Source organism: Ovis aries, chromosome 11 (assembly GCF_016772045.2).
Source record: "Ovis aries strain OAR_USU_Benz2616 breed Rambouillet chromosome 11, ARS-UI_Ramb_v3.0, whole genome shotgun sequence".
NCBI classification, from domain to species: domain Eukaryota; kingdom Metazoa; phylum Chordata; class Mammalia; order Artiodactyla; family Bovidae; genus Ovis; species Ovis aries.
The window spans coordinates 28,778,483-28,792,441 of NC_056064.1; the positions used below are offsets into that span (position 1 = coordinate 28,778,483).

A 13,959-nucleotide genomic window follows, 5' to 3' on the forward strand; every position below is an offset into this window, starting at 1 on the left:
TCCTGCTCTTGGAGCCTCAGTCTCCTCATCTTTAGAGTGGGCACAATAGTCTCATCTTGCAGGACTATTGGGAGAATAAGATTCTGCAGCTTAGTAACAGACTCTGAGAAGATTGCTCTGTTCTCTTTAGTGATTAAGCCCGCATGCTCTAGGGCCCCTGAGCTACAACTAATGAGGCCCTGTGCTACAACTACGGAGCCGAGTGCTGCAGTAGTTACTGATGCCTGTGTGCCTAGAGCCCATGCTCTAAAACAAGAGAAACCACCACAGTGAGAAGCCCGTGCACTGCAACTAGAGAAAGCCTGCAGACAGCAGTGAAGACCCAGAAGAGCCAAAAATAAAGAAAGAAAGAAAGAATACAGGAGGTGACTGTGCACCACCCCCAGCATGGGTCTGGTCCGTTGCCGCGCCGTTGGTTTCAGTCTCTCCCTTCTCTCTGGCAATTTTTTCCTCGTCTGCATTGGCTCCCTGGTTGCCTTTCCTTAATGCATATCAGGGCTCATTCCTCAGGACCCTGGATAGGCTTGAGAGGTGAGAGATGCCCCGGCTCAGTCAGGCAACCTGTGTGCATCAGTTCAGTTCAGTTCAGTCGCTCAGTCGTGTCCGACTCTTTGCGACCCCATGAATCGCAGCACGCCAGGCCTCCCTGTCCATCACCAACTCCCAGAGTTCACTCGGACTCATGTCCATCGAGTCGGTGATGCCATCCAGCCATCTCATCCTCTGTCGTCCCCTTCTCCTCCTGCCCCGAAACCCTCCCAGCATCAGAATCTTTTCCAATGAGTCAACTCGTCGCATGAGGTGGCCAAAGTACTGGAGTTTCAGCTTCAGCATCATTCCTTCCAAAGAAATCCCAGGGCTGATCTCGTTCAGAATGGACTGGTTGGATCTCCTTGCAGTCCAAGGGACTCTCAAGAGTCTTCTCCAACACCACAGTTCAAGAGCATCAATTCTATAAACATAGATGTGTGTGTGTGTATATATATACACACACACACATATATATATGTGTGTGTGTGTGTTGGAGAGTTCTATATGCCTGATTGTTTTCAATGCTGGGAGGTACAGAGGACAGTTCGTGCTATAGAGAAGTAACTGACAGCTCATAAGAGGGGAATAGACCTGCAAACAGATTATTGCAATATATGGAGGAATTAAAATCCACCTGAATTTGTCTTATAGCAAAGAGAGACAGATGGAGATGAGATGCCTTGATCTGAGGGACCGTGTTCACTGTCTGATTATTCCTAAGCTGTACACTTAGGGTTTGGGTAATTTTTTTGTAGGCATGTTGTACTTGAATAAAATCAAGACTTAAAAAATATAAAAGGGGAACTTCCCTGGGGTTCCTGTGGTTAAGATCCTGTGTTTCCAATGCAGGGGGCATGGATTCAGTCCCTAGACAGGGAACTAGATCCCATATGCCATGTGGTGTGGCCAAAAATGAAAAAATAAAAGGAAGCAGAGGGCCTTGGAAAGTCAGAGAATGCAGCAAAGTCGGTTTTGACCTGAGCCTTGGGGACTAGTTACCTCTTGTCCTGCCCGATGTCTCGTTCATCCCTGACTCCTTTCCCCAGATGCCGTGTATGCTGTTTGCTGATGTCAGCTTCTCTCACACGACTTCAGAACATTCATTTCTTCCTTGGAACCTTCAGGCATAAGTTTTTTGTTTTTTTTTTTAAAAGAACTGAGTGTCTCTTTGGGGACTTTTCTTTTGGATTTCCTTTTCTGTAGGATCAGACTCTATCTCAGTGTTGTGACATTGACACAGGGTTTTCCTACACAGACGCCCAGGGGTGACAAATCCTATAAAAGAACATGCACACTGTGGAGGGCAGGGGCCTTTGAGTATGAACGCTTCTGCTCCAGAGGACCCCAGCACGCCTTCCTTGTGTTGGACTCATTCCAGTAAAAAGCCATTTAATACCACTTCAAATATGCTTAGTTCAACATAGCACAAAATTCCATAGGCCCATCCGTCACTAGGCGGACCCACAACTGTGAAGAAGTTAGCTGAACTGCCCCTTATTCTCTGACAGCATACATGGTACTGCTGCTGCTGCTGCTGTGAAGTCGCTTCAGTCATGTCCGACTCTGTGCGACCCCACAGATAGCAGCGCACCAGGCTCCCCCATCCATGGGATTTTCCAGGCAAGAGTACTGGAGCGGGGTGCCATTGCCTTCTCCGAGACATGGTACAGTTCAGCATAAATAGATTGAGTGATTTTATTTGAAACATTCAGACTTTTTTTCAGAAATGATGCATTCACTACACACATAAATACATTTAAAAAAATGAGTCTAAGGATGCATTTAGGGTTATTAGGATATGGCAGTTCCCTTTCCCCTCTAAAACCCAAGTTATGTGTTTAACAATCGGTGGCCTCAATAGCATGTTAGTTTGAAATGCAAAATAGATGTATATAATATTGTAACTGAACAAGTTAGGAAACGTGAAGCATACCACTGTTTCACACAAGACTTGCAGGTTTCACCATGTTTATTTTTAGAAGCAGAAGTGCCTGGCAATTTAATTTAAGTACAACAATTCAAACATTTGTTCCACTTAGCTGTGACGAGACGTCATTCCTTTCAACCCTTCTTATTTTGTTTTATCACTTGATTATCCTTCCAAACTGATTTTCCTATAGGTAGAAAGTAGAAAATTTGGAAGAAACTGTATTTTAAAAATAACACAAACCTGATTTTTAAATTCATTTCTCCCTGATTAAAACAGTAAAAGATATAGGATAGTCACAGGTACTATTAATCTGTGTGCGTCAATTAAGGAAAAAGACTTTCTAGACTCTTTTGTCAACATAACTATGTGGGCAACAAATCTGCATCGTCTGCAGTCAAAGCCTTGTTTTCTCCTCTCTTCAGCTCTTACTCTTAGGGATCACATGCACCTACATTTTCTGTCACCCTTATTAAACTGTCAGGAAAGCTTGGGACGCTCACTTATACTACAGTGTCAATGGCTGGTATTTTCTGTAGGTGTTGTCTCATTTAAAAACACTGGCATTATAACAGGAATCAGAAGTTGAAGGCAAAGGTGTTTAGGGAAGGGTAAGATGGCAGGTGGCAGGTTTAGTTCACAGCCTTGTGAAGCCCACTCCTGTCTGGTTGGTCTGCCTATGCAGATCTGCCAGCCATGAACCCGGGCTAGCACATGGACACCTTGCCTGGAGCCTGTGGAGGCAGGTGCTTAGACACACTGGTGAGGGCATACCCCGCAGGGCTGGGAGCAGCTTCTGCTTCGCTTTCTGAAGCCTTGGGTTCCTGGAAGTCTGGTGGAGCATGCCGACCGCCCTTCTGTCCACTCTTTTTCTCTGCGAGGTCCTGGCGGGCTGCTGTGTATCTGCTTGTGGCCATGACCGATGCAACCATGCACAGCGCAAAGGAGCCCCAGGCGAGGCTGCCGACAGAAGGCACGGTTAGGAAAGGGCACGGGGCTGGGTCCAGGGCTTCCTGCTGGGGTGGAAATCAACTCCCGGTTCTGCCCGATTTGGGCCTGGGTTTGGGCTTCCCCGGTGGCTCAGACAGTAAAGAATCTGCCTGCAATGCAGAAGACCTGGGTTTGATCACTGGGTTGGGAAGATCCCCTGGAGAAGGGAACGGCTACTCGCTCCAATATTCAGGCCTGGAGAATTCCATGGACAGGGGAGCCTGACGGGCTACAGTCCATGGGGTCACAAAGCGTTGGACATGACTGAGCGACTAATGCTTTGGATCACAGATCTCAGAGAGCAGTCAACGTGTTTTTGTTGGGAATGTGTGAATGGTGAAGAGAACCAGACTCGGGAGTCACGCATGCACTGTGGGTTTGCACACATCTCTCATTAACTGTGCAACCTTGAGCTGGCAACTTCACATTTCTGTATCCAATTCTGCATCAAGTCTTTCTGGTAGAGATAGAACTTCTGTGTCATGGCCTGTCTTTCCATTAGAATCGGGGACGGGGTCTCTCCTAACTGAAATATTTATTAGGAATTATAATAGGACTTTTCTCCTTAAACCGTGTTCAAGAAAGTAACAACAGCACTATCTCTGTTTCTTGAGTGCTTCACTTTGTATAAACGTAACCTTACATTCTCATAAAAATATCTGAATGGGGTATTATCCTTTTACAGATGAGGAATCTGAGCTACAGAAAGATTAAGAAACTAACCCACAGTCCCAAGAGTAGCAGGTGGTGGAGCCGTGACCAAGGGCGGTGGTGGTCCCAGAAAACCTGTGTGCATCCCTGCTGGCCCACTGTGGCCAGCGACTCACCAGTATGACCAGCCATAGTCCCACGTCTGAGGCTTCCAATCTTCTGGCCCAAGGTTCACGGTGATTTGAAAAATGGTTGTGTACATCATGTGGGCCACCATGGCTAGGAGCCCTGCACAAGGAAAGCTTGTGAGCCACAATCAAGAATGCAGTTTTTTACAGCACATGAGTTGGCTGTCCTAGCCCACTAACATCCTCCTTGAGCCCTTCCAAGCAGCCTTCATGTTTTACCCATCTACTGATTTCTTAGAGTCACCAATCTACACAGTGGTGAATGTTCCTTTGCCATGTCATCTGTCTCAAGACCACCTCCTTTTTCTGTTTTATCATGTTGCTGTGGGGTGTTTCCCCCCGCCCTGCGCCGCCCTGTTCCCCTGCTCCCCCCGCTCATACAGCACAGCATGTGGGATCTTAGTTTCCTGACCAGGGATCGAACCTGCGCCCCTTGCATTGGAAGCTCGGAGTCTTAACTACTGGGCCACAAGTGAAGTCCCCAGAGGCACCGATTTTATATCCTCTGTTTTCCAGAACAGGGAAGAGGTCCTTGAGCTACATTTAGCCTGAAGCCATACTTTACTAAGTTCTGTCACTTTTTCTTTTGAATGTGGATTGTTTGCTAACACAGAAAAACTTTGCATAAAAATTGGAGTAGGTTCTGGCCGCAGTAGACTTTCACAGTGGGAACTGGTCACTTCCCAATGTGATTTTCTGTTCTCTGTAAGTGAATTGATCTTTTTGCCTGAGGACCCAGACGGTTTTCTTTTTCTTTAACAGTTTTAGTGGGATATGTCTAGGACTTGAATGTACTGTGTCATTTTTCCCCCCAGGTATTAGAGAGTTTTATGTGCATAGATTTTGGTCTTTTGTTCCAGAAAGTTTCTTTGAATATTACTTTTAAATATTAATTATTTTGTCTTTCTTTTTCAGGGGCTCCCATTACTGGGCTATGTTTTAATTTAACAAATGTATGGCAGGGAGTGACCAACTGTGGCTTCAGTGGTCAAATAGAAAGTAGTTTTGGGACTTCTCTAGTGGTCTAGGGGCTTCCCTGGTCTATGGGTTCAGACAGTAAAGAATCTGTCTGCAGTGCAGGAGACCCAGGTTCCATCCCTGTCTCAGGAAGAGCCCCCGGAAAAGGGAATGGCAACACACTCCAGTACTGTTGCTGGAGAATCCCATTTGTTGCTAGACAGAGGAGCCTGCTAGCTATAGTTCATGGGGTCGCAAAGAGTCAGACACAACTTAGCAACTGAACAAGAATAATGGAAAAACTACTTGGACAACGCAGAAGACCAAAAAGAGGAGTTCTTTACTCATAGGGCTATTGACCCCACTTGGATAATTTTTAACAAGCTGCCATTTTTGAGTACTTACTATATGCGTTCTTATTTAGTTCTCACCATAGCATTTTGCTTGTTTTTGCATGTTTTGGCTGCACTGGCATGCAAGATCTTCCCTGACCGGGATCAGATCCATGCTCCCTGTAGTGGATGCACAAATTCTTAGCCACTAGACTGCCAGGGAAGTTCCATCACAGCTTTTTGAGGCAGCTAGTTAGAGAAGTGAAGCCACTTGCCCAGAATCACACAGCCAGCAAGTTGGAGATCTCTGAATCCAGGCAGTATTTCTCCACAGACTCATGCTTAGCCATTGTACAAATAGGGCAGTCTCTGTCCTCAAAGCCAGTGGACTTCTTCCCCACAGTTGTGACAAAGACATGCTGATAAATTTTGCTCTCCATCTGTGCTATCCCCATTTTTTTTTCACCAGCCTCCCCATTGCTTCCACCAACGGGATTAATTTGGTAACTTCTCCAGTGGACCAGTTGTCCCACTGAATGGGCCAGCGATAGGAAGAGCCAGCCTGGAATTCTGCCAGTTCCCCTGGGGGGCAGGCTGTAGGGAATTAGCCTATTCTGATGATGCTCTTGGCAAGTACCTGCAAGCACCGTGAGGATGGCTACTGAGGCATCCACCTTGAGCCAGTGGAACCCAGAGTAATGCCTCACTCTGGAGCCCAGGAGGACTGCACTTGTCAATGTCAGTAGGATATTCAGGACCTCAGCCCCGATAGACAGCCACAAGACACCTGCAAACATAAGGATGAAAGAGATGCTGGGACCTAGAAATATAGATTCTTTACCGTCTAAGCCATCAGGGGAGCCCCTTAGAAATACTAGGATATTCAATCATGTGATTCGGGTCACTTCTAAAACAAAAAATAAATTAATAAAAACCACCATGGGGTGAAAACCACAGAAACCTCTGCTGAGTCTTGGAAAGTTGACAATGCAAGGGAGTCCTGGGGCTTGAAAGAGAAGTTTTGGGAAGATTGTCATTAGCTGGGAGGGAAAAAAGTACTAAGCAAAATTCTTCTGCGAGGGCCTGAAGGATGCTGGAGGTCCTGTTCCCCAGTTCAGGAGTTTTGATTCCACCAGAAGACACTATCTTCATTTTTTGAAGGAGAAGGTAAACTTCACCGGGGCAGATGAAGGAGTCTGAGAATTGAGGCCCCCTGATTCGAGATGCCAAAAATCTCTTTTGTTTCCATGTCAACCTATGATTTATCCTTTCGGTGGGACCCCTCCTGCTGCTTCAAGGAAATAGGTTGGATGCGGAGTGAATAAAAGGGGCAGGGAGAGAAACTGTTCTTTGCAAAAAGCCTCCTATAAGGCAGTTTGGTTGTGGGGACACAGAAATGAATGAAAGAGACATGGTCCATGTCATCACAAAAGTTAAATTCTTGCTGGGGAAACGATACTAGGAAAGTAAGTTTAAATTTGATGAGTGTTCCGCTAGTGGCAGTGATGAACTGGACTCATCTTTTTCCCTGCTCTGCGGTCACCTTGCATTGACAGTGTGAAACTGGCCTTGGTGGGAGTATTCACACTCTGAAAAGCTACAAATACTGCCCATGAGGGCATCCCCTGCTCCCTGCAGAGCTGATGGTTTAACGTTTTTTAGCATTACTGCCTACAGGGCCCATGAAAAGAGCCAGGGGCTCTGTGGGACTTGAATTCATGGAAAAACTATAAATAACTCTTTCATGTTTTCCCCCCAGCCCAACCAAAACCATACACATTGTCCAGATGGTGAGCAGGGCTGGTGGACAGAACATGACGAAGGTGTTTACCTTGTTCTTCAGCTGGTATTACACTCTGGAAGCTTCTGCAGTTTTCACCTGGAAGTAAAAGAAGATGGAATCAAGTAGGGTGAAGCTTGACAACGAGGGACAAGCTGTGTTTCCAGCCCCCCTTGAGTGCATCCACGTCATTCTGAACAAGGACTGGGGAGTGTGGCTTTATTGTTCCCATAGAGGTGGTACCCCTCCTTGGAGCATCATGACACAATCCGGCCCCAGTGAATCCAGGCTGGGTCAAATGCCTTGTTATGGCTGAGGACTGGGGGTGGAAATTATGGGGTGGGTGGGTGGAGGTCACCTCCAGTCAGAAGCTTTACGAGTTAGTGTTTTGCCTAAAAGTTCTCATTTTCTTGCCTCTGAGATCACAGAAGCATATGTCCAGGTGGAGCCTCTCTCTGCCTGGATCCCTGAGTGGCTCCAGTGAGGAGGAACCACTTGCCAACCGGCAAAATACAAACAGCAAGAGCTAGAAATGAATTTGGTGGTTTAAACCTGTGGGACTTGGACATTGTTTGTTATTACAGTGTACCCTAGCCCATCTGGACTGATGCTGCAAGACTTGATGCTGGACTTCCCAAACAGCATCCAGGATGACGTGAGTCTCAAATAATTTCTTTCTGGGTAGAGGGGAAAGTGACAATGTTTGTAATCATTTTAAGAAATGAAATAGAGCAGATTCAGATCTATCTCTGCTACGAAGTGAGTCAGTTACTTGCACTCCATCCTGCTTTCTGGAGTGTGAGAGGAAAGGGAAGAGTTATGTGTGTGAGTACCAGGTAACGAGCAGAACCCACCCCCAGACTTATTCTGTGCTCCAGGGGGTGTGCTTTGCCTGTATCATCAGTCATGTTGCACATATTGGGTAGAAAAGTTTGTGCTGCCCCCTGTGAGGTGTAGTCCCTTTGAAGGATATGCGTCCTTGGTTATCTATTGAGTATACTGATGTCACCAAATTCCGGTTTGGGGGTGAGTAATGGATGGAGGATTTGACACCAGGGCGAATCACCCCCTGGGATGTTGTCCCAGATGGGTACCCTCATCTTGCTCCGTTAACACATCAGCTCCGAATTGAATCATAGGTGGTGGAGTGGGAGGAGCTGGGGACATTGCCCGATTTGTCTCTGCACAGTTAGGAAGAGTGTGTCTGAGGACGTCTGAGGGGAAAACATGGTACAGAAAACACGGGTAGAGGCAGTTTCAGCATTAGAACTGGGCTTGCAGGGGCCCAGTACTGTCCCAAGACTGTCCTGCCACGTCACTGATTCAATCCAGGGGCTGTAGGGAAGGTGCCGGGAAGACAATCCTGTGGCTCCCAGGCTGGGCTGCTAGGAGCTAAAAGAGGCGGATGTTAGGGGCATAGGTCATTGACTCTTCTTTTTTGTGTTGTTTTAATTGGAGGATAATGGCTTTACAATGTTGTGTTGGTTTCTGTCGTACAACAATGTGAATAAGCTCTCAGTAACATATATCCCTACCCTCTTGAGATTCCCTCCCATCCCACCCGTTATTGACTCTTCGGAGGAATGGCTTTCCTATTTCTAAAACTGGTTTAATAGTCCCCACGTTAGCCTTGCTTTGAAGATTAAATGAGATACTAGATAGGAAGAATCCTCCTGCCAATGCAGGAGACTTGGGTTCGATCCCTGGGTTGGGAAGATCCCCTGAAGAAGGGAATAAGCTACCCACTCCAGTATTCTTGCCTAAGAAATCCCATGGATAGAGGAGCCTGGTGGGCTGCAGTCCATGGGGTTGAAGAGTCGGACACGACTGAGCAACTAATACTTAGATAGGAAAGCTTCTCTCCTGGTTAATATGCACTTAAACCCTCCTGCTGTCTTTCTGCTTAATGCATGGAGGACTGGACATCTAACTAGCCTTCTGGAGAGGGCTGCCTTATCTCAATGTGGGGTAAAGAGGAGGCAAGTCCAGAGCCAGGGGCAGGGCAGGGTGAAAATGGGACCAGCCAAGGAGATTAAGAGAATGCACAATAGCTTAGAAGGGTGAGTTTAGCGTGGATCAGACCACAGTGACCCCTTGATTAACATGAATCCTCAGAAATGATGTTCCTTTTGAATAGGTTCAGCAGGATTAAAAGGAAAAATCTTTATAAATCCCATGAAGCCAGACAGGCAGGTGTTACATAGCTGGACAGAGGTTTGCCAGCCAAGTGGTACAGCCAACCAGCCTGGGAAATAGTGTCAGAGTCCTGGGGATGGACTGTGGAACACCGTCTGATTTTTCTCCCCAAACCCCCACCTGCTATGGTGTGCTCAGGCCCCTCTGTCCTTGAATTTCTTGGTTCGGCAGAATCCCACAGAGTCAGGAATCAACACATTCTGCTGACTAATTCATTCACCCAATAGAAAGAATATTGAGTTGAAAAGCTGCCCCAAGCATGAATTTTTGTTTTTTTCTATTTCTTTTTTTTCAACTTTTTATTTTGTATTGCGGTAGAGTCGATTAACAATGTTGTGATAGTTTCAAGTAAACAGCAAAGGGACTTGGTCATACATGTAATGTGTATCCATTCTCCCCTAACTCCTTCCCATCCAGGCTGCCACATAACATTGAGCAGAGTTCCTTGTGCCCTATAGTAGGTCCTTGTTGATTATCCACTTTAAATACAGAAGAGTGTACATGTCCATCCCAAGCTCCCTAACTATCCTTCCGCCTGCCTACCTACCATAAGTTCGTTCTCTAAGAAGAGTTTTTGTTTTACATCTTCATTTCAGACGATGCGTTCTCTCTTTAGAGGCATTGGGAAGAAGATGCAGAGCTATTTAGAAAATGACCTCCAGGTAGGGGGTCACTACCTAGCACTCCAGGTAGGGGTTCCCCAGGAGGACTCTATTAGGGTGTCCGAAGGAGGGTCAACTTTTAGGGGGATGCAGATGAAGCTGATTAAGACGGGAAATACCCAGGAAGCTGCAGTGGGCAGCAGAGCTGGGGGTGATCAGACACCCTGAGACCCCTTTCTTGTGCTTTTTCAGGGCCCGGGAGCACCCTCCCCAGGCTGGAGAACTTGCGGCCAGGTCTCCGTAGCCCACCTCGCACCTCCTGTCCCTCTCTGTGGGGGCCACCATCCGCCTCCAGTTGTAATCTGCTCCTTTCCTTATGCATCAACTCGCCCAGGCATTTGCGCTGAATTAGACTGACTAGCAGATGTGTGTGTAGAGCAATCTCCCTGCAGGCGCCCCAGGCTGCAGTCTTCCCAGGCAGGCTCTCTTGGGTCTGGGTGATGTTTTCACATGGAAAGCCAGAGAGCTTACATCCCCGGACCACCAGAGGACCCGTTTATGCTGAGCTCACCTGTGCTCCCAAGGGTTTCCTCGCACGACTGCCAGAGCCCCACGTGGAACCTGCGTTGGACGAACTTGTCGTCCCCCATCTCCCAAATGTACTGGACGGCCTGGCTGCTGTTGTCGCTGCCTCCACGGCTGTAGTGGATGCAGTGCAGCACCCCCGGACGATCCCGGCACAGCGGCTTTGCCACCCGCCGCGTGCCCTCGCACCAGTAGCTGCTGCCCACGGCCGTGAGGGAGAAGGCGAGGGCCAGGCAGACCGGGAGGAGGGCCAGAGCCCGCTGCTGCCTGGCCCGCTGGTCCATGGCTGAATGCGGGGTGCGGCGGCAGGATGAGCAGTGGGGTCCCCCTCGCTTGCCTCATCCTGGTCCCCGCCCCACCTCGGTCCACCATCTGGCATCCTTACCTCTCCCCGCACGTCCCCCTGGGGAACTGGTGCTCTCCAGGGTGCGACATCTGTGCCCGAAGGAGCCACAGAACTGGGCCGTGCTCCCTTCAACACTGTCAGCCCTTCAGTCCTCCCCGCGATGTAGAGGTGCTGGTTTTCTGTTTTTGTTCTTTTTTTTTTTTTCCAAGGCCAGAACGTTATTTATTCCCATGTGATGTGAGCAACTCTTTTGTTGAACTGGATGACTGTTTTTAGATACTGGAAGAAAATGTCCTTCCATTTTGTGTTAGGCACAACGGAATAGCTACAGATCCAACTTGAAATGCTCTTAAATTTGATTCGTGTTATTCACACTTCCACCATCACTTTCTAAAAAACTTTTTATTTTGTATTGGAGTATAGCTGATTAACAATATTGTGATAGTTTTAGGTGAACAGCGAAGGTTCTCAGCCTTCCATATACATGTATCCATTCTCCCCCAAACTCCCTTCCCATCTAGGCTGCTGCAAAACACTGAGAAGAGATGCCATTTTTGATCTTTTTAAACTGTGATGAAATACACATAATACAGAGTTTACTGTCTTAATTATTTTTAAGCGCACTCTTAAGTACATTCAAGTCTGCCACAAAGCTCCGGAACTCTTTTTATCTTGCAAAAGCTGAAATTCTGTCCCCATTAAACACCAATTCCCTGTTCCTCTTCCCCCAGCCCCTATGATACTCTCCGTGAATTTGGTCATCCGAGTTATACATGGAATTTGTCTTTTTGTGACTGACTTATTTCACGTAGCATGATGTCCTCAAGGGTTCCAGGTGGCATCTGGAACACAAAGGTTCTCCATTCTATGTTAGACACCTCCCAAAGACAAACCCCCCTCCCCCATTATGACGGAGAATCAACCTGGGCAGGTGGGAGAAAAGGCTGGTGTTATCTGGGTCCACATTGCTTAGCCTGGATTTTCCGGCTGGCAAAGACTGTATTGTGAGCTGTGTCTGTGTGGCTGCCAACCAGTCTTGTGGGAAGAGGAGTTACCTCATTTTATCACTAGATGGCATCCATCCAACAAGTGGGGAAGTCCTGTGTAGCTGTCCCCTCCCCACAACCCCTGCCCCTTTAGAAAAAGGCTGTTTTGGAGAAAAAGTTCAGAGAGGCTAGATAGAATATTCTTCTCAAGCAGGCGGCACTGTTTTGGCCAGTAGGCGATTGGGAAGACAATCTGTAAAGTGCATCACAGACTAGCGTTACAGCCTCATGGAAGGATCAGAACCACCACGTGGGCAGTTTTCTCCCTCTGGGTCACTTCATTCCTCTCTCTGCTGTCCCAAAGGGATGACCACATGGATTCCAGAGGTCGCATCATTATGTGAGCCCATCTTGGGGTAGGAGGTCTGTGTTCGTTTTGAATGTTTTACTGCTGGTATTTAAAATCCTGCCATGTGAGTTTTTTTTTTTTTTTTTTTTAAGCTGTCGAAGGATTTCTATTAAGGGATGCTCACCTGTTTTGCCCCAACTGTTCAAAGTTCACTCACTTGGGAAAGCTAACCAGGATGAGAGCCTCTGGTCCAGTTTATGGGGGAAAAAATAGATGAAATAGAAACATGGTGTTCCTGTCTCTTGCTGACCTGCATTTCATATAATCAGGACGTCTTCTGTGGAATCTCAAGTTCAGGAAAGGTTTGGAAGGGGGTGGACAGGGAGCGGTGGATGAGAAGGGCCAAGATGAGAGTGTCTCAGAGACACAGTGCTGAACCTACTAGAAAAAAGGAACTCACCTAGAGGGTTAGGGTCAGATATGGGACCTTACCAAGCTTCTGCAGTCAGGTGACTGGTCAGAAGACCTGGGTATCTTGGCTCTGCCTTTAACATGCTGTGTGGCCTTGGACAAGCCACTTAACCTCTCTGAACCTCAATGTTGTGGCCATCAAGCAGAGAACTAACCATCCCCTCAAAGGGTTATTGTAAGGACGAAAGAAGTAGGCTGTTGGATGAGAAGATTTTGTCCATGTGGGTTGTCGTGGAAAACTACACGCCTGTTAGTTGGCAGTAATGGATCATGGGTTCTGACAAAGGGTCTGCCTAGTGGACTCAGCAACATTTGCTCACAGGTGAGAGCCATCTAGAGGCGAGCACGTTTTTGACTGTTCAGCATGTTGGTTGGCTGCGATGTAGCAGGAGCTCAAGTCGGTGATGGAGTTTGGTTTTGTTCTGAGTATTTATTTGGCTGTTCTGGGTCTTTGTGGCTGTGCAGCGGCTTTCTCTAGCTGCAGAGAGCGGGGGCTGCTCTGTAGCTGCGGTGCGTGAGCTTGTCACTGCGGTGGCTTCTCTTGTGCAACACGGGCTCTAGTGCACTCAGGCTTCAACAGTCGTGGTACACGGGCTTAGCTGCTCCACGACACGTGGAATCCTGTTTTCCCCGGCCAGGGACTGAACCCATGTCCCCTGCCTGACCAGGTGGATTCCCAACCACTGGACCCCCAGGGAAGCCCACTGATGGGGGTTTTGCTTCAGGCCCTGGGGCAGGAGCTGCTGTCTCCTGGGCAGAAAAGCTGTCTTTCTGGAAGTCTTGGCATAAACAGGGCCCAGAGGAGACCCTGCCTTGGTAGCTGGGCTCAGCCCATCCTGGACAAATTTAAAGCCTCAATAACAAGTGTCTCCCGTGATGAAGATGACCACCTCATAACTGGAGGCCCATCCTCCCACCACTGGTCCTCAGGGCCTGGAATCCAGGTCAGTCCCACCCTGGTCCTCTGCAGCTGGTGGGGCTTCAGGGGTGGAACCCACCAGCTGCCTTGCCTCTTCTCCTGGGCGGCCTCTACCCAGGAAGTCCCAGCACTTGGGGGAGGTCTGGGAA

At 47.8% G+C, this 13,959-nt stretch overlaps 1 protein-coding gene across 1 annotated transcript; it reads right to left on the reverse strand.

The window, feature by feature from the left end:
* Positions 1-2,535: 2,535 nt before the first annotated feature.
* GSG1L2 (GSG1 like 2) lies at positions 2,536-11,023 on the reverse strand. The gene is made up of 5 exons (XM_015098425.3): positions 10,726-11,023; positions 7,408-7,455; positions 6,214-6,363; positions 4,276-4,387; positions 2,536-3,418 (listed from the first exon to the last, which is right to left on the reverse strand). Exons 1-5 carry the CDS (start codon positions 11,021-11,023, stop codon positions 3,166-3,168), a joined length of 861 nt encoding a protein of 286 aa, XP_014953911.3. The 3' UTR covers positions 2,536-3,165.
* Between the last annotated feature and the right edge of the window lie 2,936 nt (positions 11,024-13,959).